Source organism: Taurulus bubalis, assembly GCF_910589615.1.
Source record: "Taurulus bubalis genome assembly, chromosome: 16".
Taxonomy (NCBI): Eukaryota; Metazoa; Chordata; class Actinopteri; order Perciformes; family Cottidae; genus Taurulus; species Taurulus bubalis.
Genome location: NC_136604.1, coordinates 12,081,098 through 12,103,925, shown reverse-complemented (window position 1 = coordinate 12,103,925; position 22,828 = coordinate 12,081,098). Strand labels below are relative to the sequence as shown.

At 41.6% G+C, this 22,828-nt stretch overlaps 2 protein-coding genes across 2 annotated transcripts; both read left to right on the top strand.

The window, feature by feature from the left end:
• Positions 1-386: 386 nt before the first annotated feature.
• LOC306748767 (ras-related protein Rab-11B-like) lies at positions 387-5,383 on the top strand. Its single transcript, XM_079231977.1, has 5 exons — positions 387-601; positions 1,096-1,291; positions 2,388-2,581; positions 2,746-2,826; positions 2,908-5,383. Exons 1-5 carry the CDS (start codon positions 565-567, stop codon positions 3,024-3,026), a joined length of 627 nt encoding a protein of 208 aa, XP_079088103.1. The 5' UTR covers positions 387-564; the 3' UTR covers positions 3,027-5,383.
• Positions 5,384-8,233: 2,850 nt separating this feature from the next.
• Positions 8,234-20,057, top strand: LOC306748771 (zinc finger protein 385D-like). The gene is made up of 8 exons (XM_079231981.1): positions 8,234-8,343; positions 10,586-10,701; positions 15,231-15,338; positions 15,776-15,944; positions 17,143-17,388; positions 17,477-17,658; positions 18,834-18,935; positions 19,308-20,057. The coding sequence occupies exons 1-8, from the start codon at positions 8,334-8,336 to the stop codon at positions 19,545-19,547; spliced, it is 1,173 nt and encodes a 390-aa protein (XP_079088107.1). The 5' UTR covers positions 8,234-8,333; the 3' UTR covers positions 19,548-20,057.
• The last annotated feature ends 2,771 nt before the right edge of the window (positions 20,058-22,828 follow it).

Genomic DNA, 22,828 nt, shown 5'->3' with positions numbered 1-22,828 from the left:
CTCTGAATTTCTTATTGCCACGTATTCATAATAATGTTTTTCGGTTGGGTTCCTCATGTACAATCAAACTCAAACATTCATAGTAGTACTACAGAGTAAATAAAATCTACCCGACCCAGTAGGCATCCAACATGATGTCGCTGTGTACTACTGGTAAACAGATCCACCTGTTGGGTCAGGTGTATTGTCATATAAATGGAAGAATGGGTGGAGTCTCTTCCCGATCATTACCTGCCAGTGGTTCTACCTGTTCCACCTGCTCTCCTTCTGCCTCAACCCTCCCTTGGGTGTCAGCTGATGAGGGATCGGCAGGCCACTGTATTGCCTGTCCGTCTGTCCTCATACATGAGCTACTACCCCTATCCACAGATAAAGAAGGAAGCGGCTCGGAGCAGCTGAACAGGCTCTCTTTTCTCTCCTGTTTTCACCTATACACTCCACACTGAGAGGGAGGAACTGGAGTGTGTCCTCATTTTTCCTTGTCTTCTCTACTTTGGTAACATTGAAAGTGGCTTCAGTATATTTAATAAGTGAAACAGGAAAGCCTTTGCCACTAAATGCAGCATGGGGTCTGATGATTCGTACAATTTTGTCTTTAAAGGTGAGTGTTGTTTACTTAAGCTGTGTAAGAAGAGATAAGTCGTATGCAGTGTGTATTACTTCTGTAGAAGTTGTCGGGGGAAGAGGGAATGAATTAAAGGGGGAGGTGATGGCTTTCTGTGTATTTGGCTGTACATGACTTGTACTCTGACTTATTAAAGAAAGTAAGTATCTTACATTTCCTGTTTAGCTAAGAGGCTGCTCTCTGCTTTGTATGTTCAAACCGTCTGTGATTTTTAATTCCATTCATGCCAAAGTCAAGTCGGCCTCCGTGACACGTTGATGTGATGTCATGAGGGCTTGTGAGGGTGACAGCAAGTCTACATGTGTCAGATGAGATCATTTGATACGTGAATAATCACAGGAAGTTATAGTTTTTAACCAAATAACATGGTATATTGGACTTTGTGTCAAAAAAGCCCTAATGTGTTAGTTAGTCCGACAAAATATTTATAATGAATGAATTTCAGATTCTCCTGTCTGTGCTTGTTTAAGTGGTTCTGATAGGGGAGTCTGGCGTTGGGAAGAGCAACCTTCTGTCTCGCTTCACTAAGAATGAGTTCAATCACGACAGTCGTACGACCATCGGCGTCGAGTTCAGCACGCGGAGCGTTCACCTGGACAACTACACCATCAAAGCCCAAATCTGGGACACAGCTGGGCTGGAGCGCTACAGAGCTATCACCTCAGCGTGGGTACACACACACACACACACACACACACACACACACACACACACACTGATTCAGAACGCTGCAGCTCGAGTCCTCACTAAGACCAGGAAAGTGGATCACATCACTCCAGTTCTGAGGTCTTTGCACTGGCTCCCTGTCAAACAAAGAATTGACTTTAAAATCCTGCTGCTGGTTTATAAAGCACTGAATGGTTTAGGGCCTAAGTATGTTTGCGATCTACTGCTACCTTATGAACCATCCCGGCCACTCAGGTCGTCTGGGACGGGTCTACTTTCTGTTCCAAGAGTCAGAACTAAACATGGAGAAGCAGCGTTGAGCTTTTCTGCTCCACATATCTGGAACAAGGTCCCTGAAAGCTGCAGGTCTGCTGAGACCCTCAGCTCCTTTAAGTCCACATTGAAGACTTTTCTGTTTGCTGCTGCCTTTAATTGAACCAGATTCAATTACTGCATCTCACTACTGCATTTTATTTCTTAAACTGCACTGCAACTTTTATTTTTTTTGTTGCTTTTTCTACTTTTATTTTGCTTTTTGACTGTTTTAATGTTTTCTTAACTGTTTTTAAATCTGCATTATGTTTTTGATGCTTTTAATGGTTTTATGTGAAGCACTTTGAATCGCCTTGTTGTTGAAATGTGCTATACAAATAAACTTGCCTTGCCTTACACACACACACACACACGAGTAATAGAGACATAATGAAGCGATGAGAATCCTCATATCAGTGTTTGCTCAATTTAAGCAACACCGATTGCATGCAATTAATAGTTGCACCTCCATAACCACACAGCTTTCACTTTGATTAAGAAGATTCCTTCAATCACTTTTGTTTTTTTATTTTTTATTACTTCAACTGGTGCAATATAAATACATTTTAAAATAAAAAAATGTATTCTGTCTGTACAAATAATACTGCTATTGTAGATTATTTACTGTTTTACTATTTATTTATATTACTTGTTTTTTTATTTATTTACTATGTGTCTCTTTCTGCTGTAATCCTGCTATTTCCCCACTGCGGAACTAATAAAGGGATGTCTTATCTTATCTTAAGATGCAGCTCATAACGGTTTGGGCTCTCTCACCTCTCAGGTATTACAGGGGAGCAGTTGGAGCACTGTTGGTTTATGATATTAGCAAGCACCTGACTTATGAGAGTGCCGACCGATGGCTGAAAGAGCTGTTCGACCATGCTGACCCTCACATCGTGGTCATGCTGGTGGGAAACAAGAGAGACCTGGATTCCCTCAGGACCGTGCCAACCGAGGAGGGCAAGGACTTTGCAGGTCGGTTAGGAACCGGTTATATCACTGAGTTTTTATAAAAGCACGTCGAAAGGTTTCTTGTGATAATAAATAGTAATATTTAATGCTCATTAATGTCAATATTGCTCCTTGAATATGTCTGTCTGTTGATAGTGATCTTTGCTTTCCGTGCTTTTCCAACCCAGAGAAGAGAGGTCTCATGTTCATTGAGACATCAGCGTTGGACTCCACCAATGTCGAAGAGGCTTTCAATGAAGTCCTCATCGGTACGTTTAGTCAGCGTGTCTTCAGTCTCCTTTTAATGACTTACTGATGCAAACCTGCCATCTTTGTTTCATTATTTCCAGCGATTCATAAGAAGGTGGCCAGCAGGGAGGTGACCCGCGGCTCCATTTGTGCTGTAACCCTCTCCAACCCCATCAATGAGGCAAAGGAGGAGCGTTGGAATTGCTGCAAGAGCTCCTAACAGACTGTGAAGACCTGCTCTGCCCAAGTCGCTAAAGCTTAAGCATGACATCATCTTTAACACCCAACTTAAAGAGTGAGGTACCTGCTTGACACTTGAGCAGCCCGTATACAAACCTCTTTAAATAGAAAAACTCAAAAAGAGATATAGATTGAGAAAAGCTATATTTTGTATGCTATATTTCTTGTGGTGGATAAATGGGCATGTTTTAGAGATATATGTGCAATTTTACTTATCGTTATGTTTTAAAACCACGTTATAAAGTTGTATTGATTTCATGAAGCAATGCACTCAGATTCACTTGGAATAAATTATTTACGATATTCTATCTATATGTAATTACCACACAAAGTCATGACTTCATTATCGGCACTAGACACGTTATCTAAACTAGATGAGGGAATCGAAGAGGCTGATCTGAGATAAGGAGTACTGGAAGAAAAACTCAAAACCTTTAAATAAAATTAGTGATCTCCCCAATGTAAAACAACACTGTTATCAGTAAAAATGTAAAAGTGCAGAAGTTTTTTCAACAAAATATAGTCTAATAAAACTATTGAATACAATACAGTATATTACAGGGATGTTATTATTGATGCATTAACATGTAAGCAGTGTTTAATGTTGTGGCTGATTGAGATGGAGCATACTTTAACTCGTTTATATGCTTTTGGGTAGTTCAATCTATAAACATGCATAATATTTGCATCTAAAATCTGGAACCATGACTACAGATGTCCAATAAATGTTGCACAGTACTGAATTGTACTGGAGCATACATATAACATAGTGTACTAGTACCTCAAAGTTGTACTTAGGTACAGTACTTGAATACATTTCCCACCACTGAATAAAACAGACATGGACCTGTTGCTGATAGACGTTGCTTCATACTAAGGTGTCACATTGAAAAACAACTGGGAACACTGGTCATCCAGTGAGTTGAAGTTGTTTTTCTCTCCTCCGCCTGTAGGTGGCAGCGCTGCCGCTGCATGTTGAATTTAAAGCATCAGTACTGTTTTCTGCAGTGCATTTGTTCGCTCGCTCATTTCTTTATTAACTCCGGTACGACTCCTCTTGCCGTCTAATCCCACTGTTCATTTCATTAATGATCATAATGTTAAACTCATGTGGCGCTGCAGTGTTGTCGCCATGGTAGCGACCTCTGATGCCCTCTTGACAAACTAATCAGCATGCCCATGAAGGAGGGATTTAATTTACACTTTCCCCACAAATAAGACATTTATTCACAGATCATATGGTTTTATGTCGTACAGACTGTGGATGTAATTGGACAGGCCCATATGGCTCGAATATAAATCTACAGCAGTGGTAGTTAATGACATTTTGGACAGATAGTGCTCTATCTCTCGCTCACAGATGTGCATAAGGAGCTTTCAGTGTGTGTGTGTGTGTGTGTGTGTGTGTGTGTGTGTGTGTGTGTGTGTGTGTGTGTGTGTGTGTGTGTGTGTGTGTGTGTGTGTGTGTGTGTGTGTGTGTGTGTGTGTGGTGTCTCCAAGCAAGGTTTTTATGCCCGAGGATCATTCTGCGAAAATGAAATGACCTCAAATTCTTTTATTAAGTTTCCCCTCTGTAACCATGATAGGGATGGCTCTGAACCCGGCAATACATGTTTAATTATTTCCTGTGAATGAGGGTATTTTTATGGGCTGAGTTAAAGCATCTGGTGTAATAATCCATGCAGGCTGAGCAGGCTGCACAGGTTGAAAGGTTATGCTATCTGTAAATCTCCCTCTGTTCTGAGCCTGGAGGTAAGGGTTCTTTTGCAAATGTAATGAAATCCCTAAAAAATTACAAGCTCTTCATTGTTCTTTGGAAGCTACCACTTTACAGATTCTCGCAAATTCCCCCTGTGTCTGTGTGTCTACCACTTTCTTATCATGTTTTAAAGCTCTTCGAGTGGTCGGAAAGACATGGATTTAACACATACATGTGGTGGCTATTACCCACATGCTACTTGACATGTGTAGGCTGTAAAAACAAAAAAAGTGTTTGAAAGGAACGCTCATATATGCTAAAGTGATGAGTGGTATGGCACCTCTGACCCCAACATGGAGCTTTTTTATCTCCCATTTATGAGAAGTCCTCCTTCATCACTTTGAGGGGAAACTTGTTCCCCTAGAATTTACTGCTGCAATATCACATCTGTATGGGTATTATTGTGACCTGTGTGTTCTTGTAACCTTTGAACCCATGGTACATGGATCTTTCCATCCATCATTTTGGTTGCCTTTCTATTTCTCTTTCCCTCTCCGATTTTCCCAGACAGATTTTACTTTTCTTCAACAGGCTTTACAGAGCAACAGCTCTGTAAAGAAATAAACATATTTCTGCTGTTTATTTCTACTGTTTATTTCTGCTGTTTATTTCTGCTTCCATCGTCTGTTTACATGTGATAATCAGAGACTGGCATAAGACCCGGGGAACATTCATTCATATACACATGTGATCTCTATTTTGTAGTATTTTTGCACATTCTGTCCTGTGGAAAAACTTGTATCTCCATAATGTCAATAGCATCATTTTCAGCTTTGTAGTTTAATTATTTTGGAGAAACAGGGTCTTCATTGAATAGTAATAATAAAATGGCATGATGTAATAAATTCATGTTAAAAACAGAGGTCTTGAGCTTGAGTTTGTTACCATTGTTATCATACTGGCTGATGCGCATGTGGATGTAAGTAACTGTGTCTGTTTGTGCGTTCATGCCTCCACATGTGCACACAAACACGAAAACAAGACCAAAGTTGTACCACCAGTGTGTGACAAGCCTACATCCCTCCATCATCCTGCATCTCTCAGCTGAGAACATCAATTTATGAATTCTCCGTCGTCTGACATCATAACATATAGAATCATAGTCAATGCACGCTGATTACCATGGTGATGTAGTTATGGCGACCAATCAGAGGGAGAGGTGGCTGTATATTCAGACAGAGAGAGAGAGCAACTGTTTCCTTGTCTTTTAACACATTTATCGTAATCTTCTTATTGTAATGCTTTGGCAATATTGTCTTTTTTTACATTCATGCCAATAAAGCTCATTGAATTGAGAGAGAAAATATAAAGCTTGTTATTCACTCCTACTCCTTATGAAATTAAAAACCATTTCCATAACTGTATGTGTACATGTGTGTGCTCCTTTGTGCCTCGCTGTGTCACCTCCTCCCCATATAGTCAATCTACTTCTTTAAAAGCCTCTAATTTCTGTTGCACTTGGCCGTCGGTATTCAAGGCCCAACCGGGGTCACGAGATTCCTTTCCGGGGTGGAGTTAAATCGTTTGCCAGCGAAAAAAACAGAACCAAGAAACCTCAGCATCGGTCCACTTACTATAATATTACATACCTCAGTTGCCATGACAGCCTCAGTGTTTGCCATGCAAGTCTGTGGTGCTAAACGTCTGCAGGTGTAAAGTGACGCAGTGAACTATTATTTGAGTGCTGCTTTCAGCTGAAACCTGAGACCATAAACGGTGTGAAATTGGATTGTCATTACCATATTATCTTTGGTGTCACAGGTGAGCTTTCTGCTGAGTGTACACTCAAGTTTTGACACCTGGAGAGGAGGAGGCGGATCATGTTTTAGTCAGCGAGTGGAAACCTTTTCAGTCACATTAGCGTAATAAAGTCTTTTATCCACAGTCAGAACACTTGACTTTTGCTTGGTTTCACGAAGCTGTGCTGGCCACAAATTCCACTGAGCCAGAAATGTCTGACAGCAGTCCAACATTTTTTACCCACAGACACCTGGCTAAATCTAGAATATGAAACCCTGAGCTTCTAAATGAGCTTCTGAGAGAAACCTTTCAGCTTCTCCTTCCAAAGGAGCGGGGAGAAAGGAAATAATACCACCCGCCCGGCCTCTATTATGTGCTCTGCTTTTTCTCAGAGGAACACAAAACGTCTGGCAATACAGTAAGTGACAAAAGGGGCGTTAAATTGAGTTTATGAGTAGATATTTCCATGTGTGTACTTTTCTCCTCTTAAGATTTGGTTCCATGGCTTCTGGATGGAGGTGCAGTCCAGATGACAGCCATGGCAGGAGCATGAAGATACAGGCATTCCTGAAACTATTTTGTTCCACTGAAGCATCTCATGGGGCTTTTCTGTATATATTTATTCATATTTCATGTCACTTTATGGTTTTGTTTTGTATGTCTTCCTTGTAATGAGAGCTGCAGTTCCTAATCACAAATATGTGCCCACTTTATGCGCATCACTAATTGAAATGTTTCTTAGTTCAAGCACACAGAGACGGTGTGTGTGTGTGTGTATTTTCAGAACAGTTGTTGAATTGACAGCTTTCCAGAGCTATATCTCCCTGGAGTTGCAGATTGTGGGAAAACACATGCTGTTGTTCACTTTCCAGACACAGGGGAGGAAACATGCCATGGCTTAAGAAACATTCAAGTTGAACCACGGTCTCTGCCAAGAGATACAGTACATCTACACTCCCTACGGATGTGTTATGTGCACGTGTGTGCAACACAAAACGACAGATATTAACATACCAGATTCCTTGTCTGCAGTGTGAGTGAGTACATGCATATGCAGAAGCCTGCATAAAAGCGGGACTGTGTGTGATGTTTTTAGCTGGGCTGTGTTGTTATGTGTCGTATGTAGTTTCCTCTCTATACAGGGATAGCTCTGGGATGTATCTAAAAATACCACGGGCTTGAGAGGAAAGCGAGGATGGGAAAGTGTTTACAAAAGAAGAACATGGGGCTCCTTACAGACAGCCGCCCCGGAGGGAAGCCTGTGGCCTGCAGGACAAGGATTTCCCCTCATTCTTCCAAGCGTGAAGGCTTGTTTTTTATATTGCCTGAAAAATCTGGCTGAAGTTTCTTTGTTAAAGATGAGAACCCCCCCCCCCCCCCCATCTGATTTGTGGCATTGCATTGAGTTGCACACTGTATCAAATCCAAATGTGCTCCTTGCCTTGTTGGCTTTGATGGTTGCCATAAAACAGGGTGGCACTGTACACTCATTAAGGTCATTTCCGTCTGTTTACAGAGTTAGAAACAGACCTCTGGAAGATGTAGATACAGGAGCAGACTTGAACACGAATCGTGAAGAGATGAGGCGAGGAAGAGGAGGAAGGGGAGGAGGGGCCGGTAGTTATAGGAGGAGGGAATCCAGATGGGAAGGAGCAGCATCGGCGCCGCAAGAGAGAGATAGAGAGGGAAGACAGGCTGTGGAGGAGAAGACGCAAAGCTTCATCTCTGCATGGAGATGAAGAATACCTTTTTCTTCCACTGAACAATCGGATTTCACTTGGTTCTGCCATGTATTTTGGTACGTAAACATGCAAGTCTTTTTGTTGTTTTTGTTGTTATAAACGCAGCCGAGTCACTTGTTGCTATGCTGAGATTGATGTGAGCTTTGTGAAGTCAGTCACAGTGAATCAGAGGCTGTGATAGGGCCGCCTTTTTAATCTCTTATAATTTCTCTTACAAAGGTTTGTTTTGGTCTCATGTTTTTTATTTTTATTTATTGCGCTTGGCTCTTCAAAGATCCTCACAACAAGAGAGATACATATAATAGCAGAAAAGCTCTGAAGACCGACACTCTACCTACGAGAAGTCCACACTGTTGATTGCTTACACTATACATTTCTTACAGGATTATAAAGTATAACAAATCACTGGACACAGTAAGAGAAATATGATTGCTTGTGATTATTACATGCAACTTATGGAATGATATTTAATGAATCGCTTTTTTGGCTTTAAGAAGTATCGAAGCATTACAAGTGTGCGTTTGCGTCACCTCGTCCACGTGTGTCATACATTCTCTAAAGTAATTTCTCACAAAAGCACATTAGCAAAGGAGGGAGGCAGCTGCAGCCTTCCATCTGCCAAAGGGGAAAAATGTATCTTACACTAAATTAAATCTCTGATGAAGATACATTGCTTCATTTAGGAGGAGAGGGGCGGTGGAGCAGTGTGACCGTGTTCCTCTCGGTCCGCCGCCACATGTTTAGTCACGTGATCGCGTTCATTAACCAAAAAGTATAATTAAGTGTCCCTGTGAAGGTCCCTGACATCAATACGTTTTTTTCATTAATACCACGTTGACCATAACACCACAAAGTAAGTCTTGTAATCAGCCCATATGTGTTCAGTCTGTATGTTTGAGTTTGTTCAGCTTTTGGGCAACGCTTGTTTAAATATTCTCAACCATGGAACATATGTTTATCCTACTGGTGGTATAATAGGCTATTATGTTTGTAAGCCCCTTCCCTCCTTAATACATTCACCTTCCCATGTAGACGAATACTACGTGACGTGCATGCACACATACTTACTTGACTTTACATGCTTTTTTGGCTATGAGGGTAATGACAGAGTGGATGGGTGTGCTGTGATCTTGATCGTGATGATTACAGACAAGGACTTGTTTTATATCGAACTGTCACGTCACATAAATCTATTTACACAGTCACCTTAAGGGGACTCACCTTCCCTTTATGGACAAAATGCATGTCTCCATAGTGTAAATTATTACATTTTAGGGTGAAGAATTGGTTTAAAGTTATAGGTTAGTGTTAGGGTTAGGATTAGGATTAGGCTGGAACCGGTTAGGGTATGTCTCCAGGAAATCAGGTGTGTGTGTGTGTGTGTGTGTGTGTGTGTGTGTGTGTGTGTGTGTGTGAGAAAAGACATTTGGCCCCATGAATAGATCTGCCAGCCTACACATCCTGAAGTAACTTCACAGAGCATAGAATGACTATCAGAGTGATGTGTAGCAGACTTAATCTATAATATTCAGATTTCCTGTTTTGTGTGTAAAATTTTTACTAATAACTTTTTAACAAATTTTGTAATCATATAAACATGTATACACATATACAAACTAACCAAATTTGTACAGACAATACCTCACATTTTATAAATGAAATCTTGATCTGCAAAGAATATTGCACTCAGTAGAGCTAGGACACAAATAGGACACAATGGGAGTACGTATGTACAACTACCTCAGAATTGTGCTTTTATACAGTATTTAGTAAATGTGTGGAGGCTTTACCACCTCAGTTCCACATTGGAGTTCACTGTAGTTGTAGGCGAGTAGTTTTTTCAAATCAACCTAAAACAAAGGGATATTTGATCCAAGTGCATCATATTTCAATAACTGCCAATAAGGATGAGTACAACTTAAATAAGAGAGAGGTACACTCAAAACACACGTTTTTTCCCCCATTCTAATAGGCAAAACAATATGTTTTATTATATTCCTGACACTAAATCTGTTTCATTTAATGTTATGTTTATGTATAATAAAGCACATTAATCAGCATTGGCATTTGACAATATTAATACAAATGAGCCTTTGTTACTGTTCCTGCCACAACTAAAAACTGACAAGCATCATATATAGAAAAGTTGCAATGAAAAAAAAACTACTGCTACTTTGAGCACAGAATGTCTTCATATAGTTCTCTTTGGTGTATTTGCTATCATCATCATCCACATATTATTATTTCAAAAGAGAACCACCTCCTCTCTATTGAGTCCTTCCTCCATATCTCCTCTAGGTAGTGTGTGTCACAGCGCTCTGCTGCCGCTGGCCCGCCCCCCGCTGGGCAGAACCCAACCCTCCCCGGACCCGAAGCCCCTCGTCCCCTTCCATCTGCTGCCTGGATTCCCCGACGTGAGTACTGTCACTCATCGTCGTTGTCACAATAACCACGATCTCACCAACTGTGCTGTTAAAAGAAAATCAAGAATACCAAATCGTTCACTCTATCACGCCGATTTCTGCTGCTTTAAGTGTTTATTTCATGGAACAGTCGACCTGCGTGGAGTTATATTTTGATACACAGATGCATGAGCGAGCTGCCTACACCATTTTCCAAATATATCACTTCTGATGCAGAAAGCTGTGACATTTCCACACCAGCTGGAGGGTGGAGCTGCTTCCTTGATATTCCTCACACAGCTTTTCTTAGAGCTGTCTGTCCTGGTGCTCGTGAAGGTGGAGGAGAAACAAAGCTGGCTAAGTCCAAGCCCCGAAGAGCGTAAATGTGTCAGGCAGGGCTGATATCTGGATTGCAGGGGGATCGTAATGGAGGCCTCGATATATTCCTGGCTTCCCAATGTATGAAGTCATTTTTATTCTGGCCTGAATCAATGTAGTATAAGTAATGCAGCTTGCCTACACAGCTTATACGTATTTATTTGTATTTTAACACAAGACACCTTTCTAACACTTCTATTTGTTCCGAGCACACAAAGCCAAGAAAATATGATGTGTTTTCTGTCCTCACACCTTCGCTAATACACCGAACCTTTTAGAAAACCTAAAGTTGAGATGAAGTTGAGATGACTCATCATCGCATCACTGAGTCTGGCCAAATACCCACTCTGAAGAAAAAAAATCCTCCCTTATCTTAACTTTGGTCTTGTCTTCAAACTGTGATTTTCTCTTCGATGTTTTGAAGGAGAGATATAGAGGGGTACTTTGAGGGTTTAAAAGAAAGAGGATCGTGTGTGTGTGTGTGTGTGTGTGTGTGTGTGTGTGTGTGTGTGTGTGTGTTTGCTGGACTGCTAGTGTTCAGTGTTTTCAGTCTGCTCTGTGTGGGAGTGTTGCATCTCCCTCTTTGTGAAAAAGCCATTCTGCCACCTGAGGAGGTCTTGGCCCCCTCCCCTTCATTTCACCTCTCTCTCCTCTCTTAAGCCCTCTCATCCATCCTGTGCACTTTACGGTGTTGCTCTTGCTCTGCCACCCTCTTCACTTCAGCTCTCTTTCTTGTATTTTCCACTTCGTACCATGCTGTCATCCTCCTCATCTCTTACACTCTCATGCACTTACAATTACTATTTTTTTTTATCAAAATTCAAAACAAGTTTCCTTTTTCTGTCAACTTCCTCATGGTGATTGATTCCAACTGAGTTCAGAAAAAGCGGTCTGTCTTATAATTTAGCACAGGTTGAAAGATGTCTTCTAAAATCTCCCAAGACCCTTCTCCCGGCTGAGTCACCTCCCCTCTCACCTATCTATAACTCATTTCTCTCATTTGATTGCATTTCCAACATCCTCTAACTCTACAGCTTGAGGAATATTGTCTGACCTTTACAATGCTTGATATTGGTTGGGTTTAATTTGCCAGGGATCCAAACTGGGACTTCACAGACTAGTTTGGCTTGTAGTTTGACAGAATTGGAGAAAAAGAAAAGTGCTTTCATTTCCAAGCAAATACTTCTTTAAATGACAAAGAACCAAAAGCAGCAGCTCATTTATCATAACCCACTCTAGTCGCTTGACGTCATGTTCTCACACATAACAGTCACGCTGGTACACAATACAAATCCAGGAACATTCATCATTATAAACGTTGAGGCTCTTGACTGTGCTCCAGGTAAAAGTCTGCTTTACTTTACTTGGCCATATGTTTCAGCCTTAACTCGCTCCATCGAGCTGAGCATGTCTGACACGCAACCACTGCAGTGAAGAATTTAGAGAGAATGTCCTGATTAATGCTGAAGCTATGTGGTGGAGGTCTTTACTTATTGTATATCTCACTGACTTTACTGGGGACAAACTTTAAGGGGACATAAATCTATTTACACAGTCACCTTAAGGGGACTCACCTTCCCTTTATGGACAAAATGCATGTCTCCATAGTGTAAATTATTACATTTTAGGGTGAAGAATTGGTTTAAAGTTATAGGTTAGGGTTAGGGTTAGGATTAGGATTAGGCTGGAACCGGTTAGGGTATGTCTCCAGGAAATCAATGCAAGTCAATAATGTGTGTGTGTGTGTGTGTGTGTGTGTGTGTGTGTGTGTGTGTGTGTGTGTGTGTGTGTGTGTGTGTGTGTGTGTGTGTGTGTGTGTGTGTGTATGCAGGCAACAGAGGAATAAAAGAAGAGTGAGTAAGAAGGGCGAAATGACTTTGCCACAGGTAGCCGAGTGTGGATTGGGAGTGGAGGGTTTAGAGTGAGTCCACTGGGAGGCAGGAAGGTGACTTTGATCAGGACGGACACGAACGAGAGAGGCAGAGAGTTCAGAGGGGAGCAGATGGATGGGCGAAGGAAGGAATGTGTGATGGAGGGCCAGATAGTGATACAGGAGCCTTGCAGGCTGAGGAAGGAGGGAGGCTTTTTTACTGATGTTAAAATGTTCAGTCTCAATCAGAGGAATAGAAAACTATATACGTTCTCATAAATGTTTAACATTTATGTGGCCATGTTGTAATTGACAGGCTACATTAAACACTCACCGTATATGTCCACGGTTATTACAGGGCTCTAGTTACTGATTTATTCATTTTTACTTGAATGAACTTTTATGATCATCATTTACTTTTATGATTTCATGATTTGTATTTTAGATATGATACACGATCAAACTATATTTGTTTGTATGTGTTTGCTTGAGTTTTACATAGACAGACAGCTGCAGGGAAACAGAGAGATAAGAGACAGTGACTGCAGAGAAGCATTCCACTGCAGCTGCCTGGAGTGATGATCAAAGAAAATGAGCACACACACACACACACACACACACACACACACACACACACACACACACACACACACACACACACACACACACACACACACACACACACACACTTCAGACATATTCTGTTGCGTTTTTTAAGATTTGAAGAGCAAAGAATTCATCTTTGGCACAAAAAAGAAACAAGCACAATCTATCGTGCTACAGTTAATGTCCTCAGGGCTTACAATAATAGTTGGCTGGCCAACAACAACATATACATCTCCACCTCTAGCCATATTTCCATAAAGCCTCCCTAAATGTGGCTAATCATATGGCTCCCTACATTTCATCACAGGTAATAATTTTGTTATGCTCCACAAAGGCCAGTTGGGTTTTATTGCGCTGAGTATATGTGCTCATTAACCGGTAGGTAATGTCCAGGGGTGCTGTGTGGTCAGTTACAGGTCTAGGTGTTTCCATAGACGCACGCCCACACACAAATATAAACACATGCAGAGGCTTACTGCCTGTTTCTTACACTCACAAAGAAACCGAAAAGTCAAACACATCATTTTAAAACTGTGGATGACACCTTTGGAGGAATTTCTTCAAAACCGCACCCTCATTTCCAACTGTCTGTGTTGAAAGACCATCAGCAGGATCTGAATCTTCTTGGAAAGGGACTGGGTGAGAGGGCTTGGCTTTCAGCATGAAGCACTCACCCCCCGTAGGTTTGAAAGGTGCACGTAAAATGTAGTTTATAGTTTGCTCCTTCATGGAGAACGGATGCCAGGTGGTCAGGGATTCAGGGTGGTCGCACCTGTTTTTGTATGGAAAATAAAATCATCAGAATATTCATTGGAGCTTTTCTGCATATGCCACTCTGCTATCCATAGGTGCCCATAGGCTTCTACTCTAGTGCATGCTATTATGACAGGCCCTGGTGAACGATATAGTCACTATTATGTTTTACAAACACCATGGGTTAGTGACTGTTTGTAAAGAAAAATAAATCTCATTTAGGGCGCTTGGCTACCTTGTTCCTTTTTTCTTTTCTCTCTTGACTTTTCTCACCGTCACTATTATGTTTGAAAGGCGGGACTACTCGCTTGGCTTGCAGATATGCTCAGCTAAACTAGCCACAGTATATTTAGTCTTTTCACATAATCAAATAGTGACATATGACTTGACAACGTCAACATGACTATTACCAAGCAATCATTATTGCATATCTGTATATGATGAAAACACCAAAGAAAATATGTTAATTTATAGTTTTTATAGTTAATGTAGAATAAGCATATCCTTCTGTTATGGATTGTTTATATTCCCCCTAGTTTAGAACGGCTTGCTCAAAGCTAATTGTTAGATCGGTTTCTGATCAGCAACCTTCAAGCTTTTGACTTGCAACTTTCAAATGTACAGATGCTCAGTGTTTCATACTCACTTAAACCTGTTGGGGTTAGTCAAGGTTTAGCCTCAGTTCAGGGCTATTAACACACTGTTGTGTTCCTGCATGCCTGGGTGCCAGACAATTACTCCCACACTAAGCTCCTTCTTACAACACCCACTTATTACCTGCGATACTATGATTCTGTGTTTCTTGAAAGGAGCACACACGTAGCTTGCTGACAACATGCCAATAACCCTACAGGTGATCACTACGTATTCAGTCTTGCCTTTTACAACCCTGAACTGGTCATGACCTTGATTTTATGCTTCTCCTTTGTTGCAGATGGATCACATCCATAAAGCTCCGATTGGCCCAGGCTTCGGGATAACAGCGCCGGTGAAGAGGAAGCTCAGTTCCTGTGGAGTCTGTCCACTGAGGTTCAACTCTGAGGTGGGCGTTGTCACTTTGAAATGTTTTTCTTTCCAGGTGCTTTTATTTCTCACACACACCCTTACATGCCAGTTGAAGAGTTTAGGAAGACTGCCCTGAGGTTAGACCTGCCCCATTTTATAATTGAGTGAAATGTGCATGCCTCTTAATATTTTACCTTTGTAGAGTAGTCATTATTTATTGTGCATATTAGACAATGATGCAATGCTTTGCAAAGTCACCACTCCTATGTCTATGTTACATTACAACGTTGATCTACTTGTTGGCTGGTGTTAGTCTAGATTTTAAAACATCTGTTATCAATGTGGAGGGATATCAGCCTCTCATACTTTGTATTTCATGTTTTGTGGCTTGATATAAAAACATTGGCAGGTTCACATCACGAAATAATTCTGTGCAATTAGTTCATACCTTCTTGTTTGCTGTTGTGTGAATAGGCACAGGCTTCTTTCCACTATACCGGTACCAAACACACAAAAAGGCTGAAAGCGATGGACACCCCCGATTTAAAGAACAGGACCTCTGAACCGGTTGCCAGGGAAACCACATCGCAAATCCTCTCGTCACCCTGCTCACCACCCTCCAGCTCTGACACAACATCAGGAGGTGTGTGTGTGTGTGTGTGTGTGTGTGTGTGCGTGTGTGTGCAGACATGAAACGTATGACAGCGTTAGATATATGAGTGTACGGCTTTTTCCAGTCACGACTTTAATTCTTTGATGTGATAAACCTCCTGGTGCTTTGAGTTTCACAGTGAAGAGCTTAAAGGTTGAGAATTACCCTCCTCCAGTTCTTCATATCTACTTTTACCGACCTCTCAAGTGGCCTTCTGAGATCAAAAACACATTATCGTGCTTTGACTATGATCACTGGGTAACTGTATAGTGGTGTGTGTGTGTGTTTGTGTGTGTTTGTGTGTGTGTGTGTATGCCTGGAGATATGTCAATATAAGTGTGTGGGTATGTCAAAGTGCCGACTGTTTTCCAGCATGTCTGTGTGTGTGCGTGTGTGTGTGTGTGTGTGTGTGTGTGTGTGTGTGTGTGTGTCTGTGTATGCCTGGAGATATGTCAATATAAGTGTGTGGGTATGTCAAAGTGCCGACTGTTTTCCAGCATGTCTGTGTGTGTGCGTGTGTGTGTGTGTGTGTGTGTGTGTGTGTGTGTGTGTGTGTGTGCAAGTCCCGATGTGCTGCTTTTGCAGGTGTGTGGGTGTTACAGAATGAAAATAATACATTTTGCTGCAAGCTAAAACGCAAAAAGATTGAAGAATCATACTCCATTGCTACTGTGAGAGTGTGTGTGTGAAGAGGGAGGGAAAGGGTGATCATTTCCAGTTCGGGAAGTAGATGAGACGACAGGAGAGCTCTCTGAAGATTACTTTAACAAACAGCCACGTTGGCCTCCAACAGCGGGGACTCAATGGCAACAAACAGACGCCCACTCAGCTAGGCAGAGCTAATCATTGTTATTTGCAAAGATTGAATCCTTAAATCAGCACAGGCTCCTCCAGGGAACCTCTACAAGTCAGTATCACGAAAGATAATAGAGCCAGATCATCTCTAACTCTAAACCCTAAATTGAAGTACTGGGAGGCAGATCCTTTGGGAAATCATTGATTATTAGTGCCATTAGAGATGTTGATAGAGCTAATAGGGAAATCAGTTCTTCTTATTGTAAGTAATAGAAGTTCAGAAATCGATGGAAATTGTTTGTATTTGTCTCATTGGTCTCTATCTCTCTTGTTGGCTTTCTTACCATGTATTTTTGTCTTAATAGCATTCTGTTTCTTTCTGCATTCATTTCAGAACCCTCGGACTCAAACCCTACATCAGAGGCGTCCCCATCAAGCAGCGTCGCCACTGAAACTGTGAACCTTGACCCCTCCCGGTCACCCAGCCTGAGGACACCAGAGACAGAGACACAAAGAGACAGGGATATGGAGGTGGCTCCAGAGGGGGAAACAGAAGAAGAGAAAGCTTTACGTCTGCTCTACTGCTCCCTCTGCAAGGTTGCTGTGAACTCTGCCTCCCAGCTGCAGGCACACAACTGCGGTGAGGACCTGTATGCGCTGCTGTAGTCAAGCTTATTCTGCGTGTGCTATGTTTGATGCCCTGTTGACATGGCTTTATATCTGCTCAGGCACTAAGCACAAGACAATGCTGCAGGCTAGGAGCGGTGAAGGAGCCATCAAGTCCTTCCCGAGGACGGGGATCAAGGCCAAGTTGGTCGTGCCGTCTGAGTCGCCAACTGGACTCCAGAACAAAACATTCCACTGTGAGGTCTGCGATGTGCACGTCAACTCCGAAACTCAGCTCAAACAGGTCAGTTACAAAGGTCAGAGTGGTTAGTTGTTGTATTAATTAACACAGAAACACAGTCCATGGCTGAGCTAACTTTAGCTCATGCTCATATGATTTGGGTAATTTAGTCCAGTGGTTTCCCACCTGTGAACAAGATGAATCTGAGGGGTCATGAGATGATTAATGGGAGAGCAAGGAAGAAAAAAACAAAGCTCTGCTTTACAAATGTGTATTTTTTTGTGTTGCTTTTTGGATAATATTACCTCTTTTGACCACAACCAGTTGTACAAATCAGAAACACAAAAGATTGGGCACCACCACTTTAGTCTTTAGCAATGTGTTGTAGTTTAAAAGTTTATCATGTAATGTGAAATCCAAACAGTAATTATAGCAGCTGTAGAAAAAGTGCAGTACAAAAAGTACAAGACCTCTGAAATGTAGTGAAGAAAGAAATTCAAAGTAGCATTACATGGAAGTAATCAAACAAATATATTAGTTTTGTGTGTCTTAAACACAGTAGCTTCTACGTTGCTCGAGTGAACGCTTGATAGGTGACGCGAGAAACTGGCTTATCACTCTTCTTAGGCTGAGTTCCTCTTCTGAATGTAAAGCTATGAAAAGGTCAGCTGTCACACAGCAGAATCGCACAAAGGCATCAACAGATTCAGCGTCACTTTATCCCGTATGCATTACAGGGTGGTAATTCAGAGACGTACATATTTTCTGCCAAATCGCAGTGCGAACATATTACACCTGTCACTGCAGGTGAGTTAAAAGGTGCAAAAAGCTGCTGCGCCTATAGTCTTTTTCGGCGAGCATCTGAAGATGATGTTAGCATCTCTGTTCGTGATATGAATGCTCAGTGTTGGTCTGACTGTTTAAAAGTTAACTTTGGCCAGGTGCTCATGAATATGTAGCAGTACACTGCTGATTGTGTGGCCGTAGCCATCTGTTTGTGATTGTCAATCAAATCAAAAAGATTTCCAAACCCGCCCTCTCATGAATTTTTTGAATCTCACAGTCAGAGCCAAGAATCATCAAATTAAGAACTTTGATTAGGCTTCCTTTAATTATCTCTTCTCGGATTATTTAAATTTCCAAACAAAGGCGACTGATGCCTTATTTCTTTGTGCGCTCTGCATTTTATGCTGCTATTGCATCTGTCTGGTGTTTATCGGTCTGTTTTTCTCCTCCAGCACATCAGCAGTAGGAGACATAAGGACAGAGCAGCAGGTAAACCAGCCAAGCCTAAATTCAGCCCTTACACTCCCACCCAGCGTCACCAGAGTTTCCAAGCAGTGAGTACTCTGCTGTTGCTTGATTTACTGTCATCCCTCATCATTGTGTCTGTGTACATGAGTTGACTCTCGAGACCCTCTTCCAGAAAACTTCACTCCCTTGTCAGCGATAAGGAATCTCATGTCTGAAATGTTGTAATTCTATGGCCCTGTAAGAGGGGAAAAAGGCAGATTACGTTTGAAAGGAGAGAGCAGATTCAAGATAAGATGGTTTGGCAGTAACTGGGACAGTATGTACTTCTATTGGCCAAGTAGCTGCTCAGACTTTATCTCCTTCTCTGGTTTCCTACTTAACTGCTCAATTTCCTCTTGAGAGAACCCCCTTCCCCGCTCATTGATTTCAGTTTGTTTGTCTATGTTTTTCCTCATCAGATACATCTCGCTCTACAGACGAACCAAGACCTGACCAAACCTCTGGCCTCCTGTCTCCTCCAGCGTCAACTCTCTGTGGCCACTGCTGCCATGGCAATGCTGCCCCCCTTCCCTCTCCGCCCCGCCTCAAACCCAAGCCCCGCCCTGTTTCAGAGTCAGCCCCTCCCCCGGGCGCTGCTGCACCCGGGCCCTGGACCCATCTGTTCAGCACACACACCGGTTCTGTTTTCCCCCTACTGACCCCGTCGACGTCTCAATTAGCTCTGAGCTGCAGCTAAAACCCGACCTGAGACATGAACAAGATGTGATATAAGACAGTGCTATACTAACAACAGATGCTGTGGATGTCAAGGACCAGGAATAACGATTATTTCCTGGGCCCAAAACCATGAAGTAGATTGCGATGGAGGAATAACAAAGCCGTGTACACAACAATATTTTCTGATGTAAGCATTTGTGTGAATGTGTTTGAGTGCATGCGCAGATATAGCCATCATAGAAGGCCATGTTTTACAACATGTTTGCTGCACTGCTTCATTCCTCCTGTAATAAACACTTTTTTATAGATGGTGATAATCTATATGACAATCAAGAAAATCCATAAAATGGACAGTTTAATTCAGTATAGATATGAAAGAACTTCCATGATGGTTATATCTGTGTGTTTGTGTGGTCAAATATAAGTATGTATATGCCAGTCAGAGCATGCTTGAGTGAAGAGGTTTATTATTTTCTAATAAACAATAGCTGTGGATACTCATGTTTGAGACCAGAACATTATTTATTCCCAATTCAATGCTCCATAACATGCATTTCATTAAAATAATAAGTGCAACATCCTTTCAACTTAACTTGGTGTTCATATGGTGATACATCTTTGTTACAACAGATGTATTACATAAGACATATGCTGTAACAAACATCTATGTTAGTCTTTTCAGATCCTTGCATTCGTGCTCACCCAGACACTGCTAGAAACGTACAAGCGCATCCCTTCCGCCGAAGCCCATAACTCTCTGCCATCAGGGACGGACCGAAGACGATTTCATCCTCCCTTACTTAGCAGCACGCAAAAACGTATCTCGGCTGACCTCTGGTATTTAAACAAATAAAATAAATGAAAACAGCGCATCCTTAGCCTTTACTTGGCTACGAAGGACTTTGAAGACTTTTTTTCCAACTATTTATGACTGAAGAGTATAACTTTGCCACCCCCCCCTCCATCTGAATCCCTCCCCCTTGTTCTCTATGATAAATCAAGGCAGTAATACACACCTATACCAAGAGGTATAGGTGTGTATTACTGCTTCAGTACAGGCACTAATGTTTCGCTATAGATTTGGATCAGATTGTGTATTGTTTTGCGACTTTTTAACAATTTTAACGGACCACATTTGTGTGATCACTGATGAGATGCTATGCAGATGTTTAGTGAATGATGGTTATTGTAACCTTTCTCAGAGATCAAAGTCTTTACTGTCTCCATCAGGTCAGGGGCTGAGTAATTACTGTTTTTTCAACTTTCTATGACCTCTCAGACAATCTTATTGTTTTGGTCTTTCATCAGTCAACTGACACCAAACTGGATTACTTAGTTAGCTATCTTTTGCTTCTGCCTCGCTCAGCAGCTCCAAAGTAAATAATTCTACAAGCCAATTCAGAGAATTATCTTCCAATCATCCACAGCCTCACAATTCTCCAGTTGTCACAGCAGTCATTATCATTGCTATTATTAATCATCTGGGGTGATTGTGAACATCTGTGTGTGGGATTCCCAATTCTCCACCGACTGTCAGAATCCAGACCTCCTCCGGCCAAACCCTAACCTTGGCTCCTTCTCTCGCCAGCCTTCACTACCTTTTCTTTCCACTTTTTGTCATCTTTCTTTCGTTATCTCACAATACGTCCACGGCTACTCTCTTCGGAGCCTTTCTGTCTCTCACTCGTCTGGCGAGTTCGTGGCAGGCATGCGCACATAAACATGTCAGCAACACAAAAGCATGACTTGGCATTCAGGGAATGATTCATTCTCTGCTACCTGGAGAGAGTACAAAGGTACAAAGCAGACCTTTGCATGCCATTTGAGGGCAGTGCACATAAAAAAAGGACTATAATAAGCTCTTGCTGCGAGGGTGCAGCATTTTGACTTCTGTTTATAATAAAACAAAGGGGGTCATGGGTATGTGCAACGAGACTACGACCAACAGACATTTGGTTTGGAAAAAAACTTAAAATAATAATGCAATCTATATTCTCAAATCAATACTTTCTTTACAAAGTACTTAGTCTGCATTCAAATAAGTTGAAAATAAATAATTAAATGTATTAAATCCACTGAAATATATTACCAAAATCCAATTTTAAGACAGGAACAAAAGTTAAAGAAATACAATTTAAGCCGGTTAGCTTAGCTTAGCATGAGGGAAACAGCTTAGGTTGGCACTCCTACACCAAAATACCTGTAAGAGCTGCCCTTGAAACTGTGATTCTTGGACTTATAGTGGTTTAGACAAAGGTGAATGGGCAGGAGCTGTGGAACAAGCATTGTCTGTCTGTCTGTCTCTTCAACAATTGTCCAGATACGTTTAGACACAGCCGTCAGTTCAAAGTTCCTCGGTAGAGATTGTTGTTCTGGCAGCACCAGGGAGGATTTCTTTAGTCCTTGTGATGCTGGTACTGCGGAGGCAGTGCAGCACAATGGCATGGAGCAACAGAGCAGTGAACGGAGGGGATGTAGGCTGTGAAGGAAATGGCTCAGCAGGGTGTTCAAGAGCAGGCTGTAAAGCATAACGACCAAGCTGCACCGCACAGAGAGTTGATTGTGTGTCTGGGGCTCAGTGCCGCTGTTGTCCGCTTTCAAAGGGATGTGATGGTAAAAGAGTGCTGCTTCAGTTTAGTTGATTTGCAATTTAGTCTGACATTGCCCACACCCATAGAGAGAAACATGTTAATATCAGAATTCCTCTGCAATACTGAAATACATTGTGGGATGTTCCAGTTATACTCAATGCACCAGTGACTAGTTATTCTCTTTAACTAGTGTGTTTCTTATTAATCAGTTAATCATTTGGTTACAGTGTTGGTTTGAGAGGGCACTTTGGAAGACAGACTCTTCAATCTCACATGGATAAAATGTAGAAGGCTACCGGGTTATCTCTTATTTAGTTTTCCATTAATCTAAGATGGATGTACTGCTATCATTATTAAGAGATAACAAACTCATCACTGTCTAGACACTGACTGGCCAATGAAAAGATCATCTGCTTCATGAAAAGTATTATCTCTAATCTGTGCACTCACTACAGCTGGGGCCAAGAATACATTTTAATATGGAAAATATGAGTATAGTGGCATACTCACAATTTGTGGAAATAAAATCAAAACACAGATTGTGTGATCAACCCTAAAATCAACCTTTAAAACAGAAGCAGCTGAGGAAATACGATTATGACTTAATTGTTTTACTTTAGTAGATGTCCTAAAAAAGGCAAAGTATTCATCCGTGTTGATGTCCGTATGCC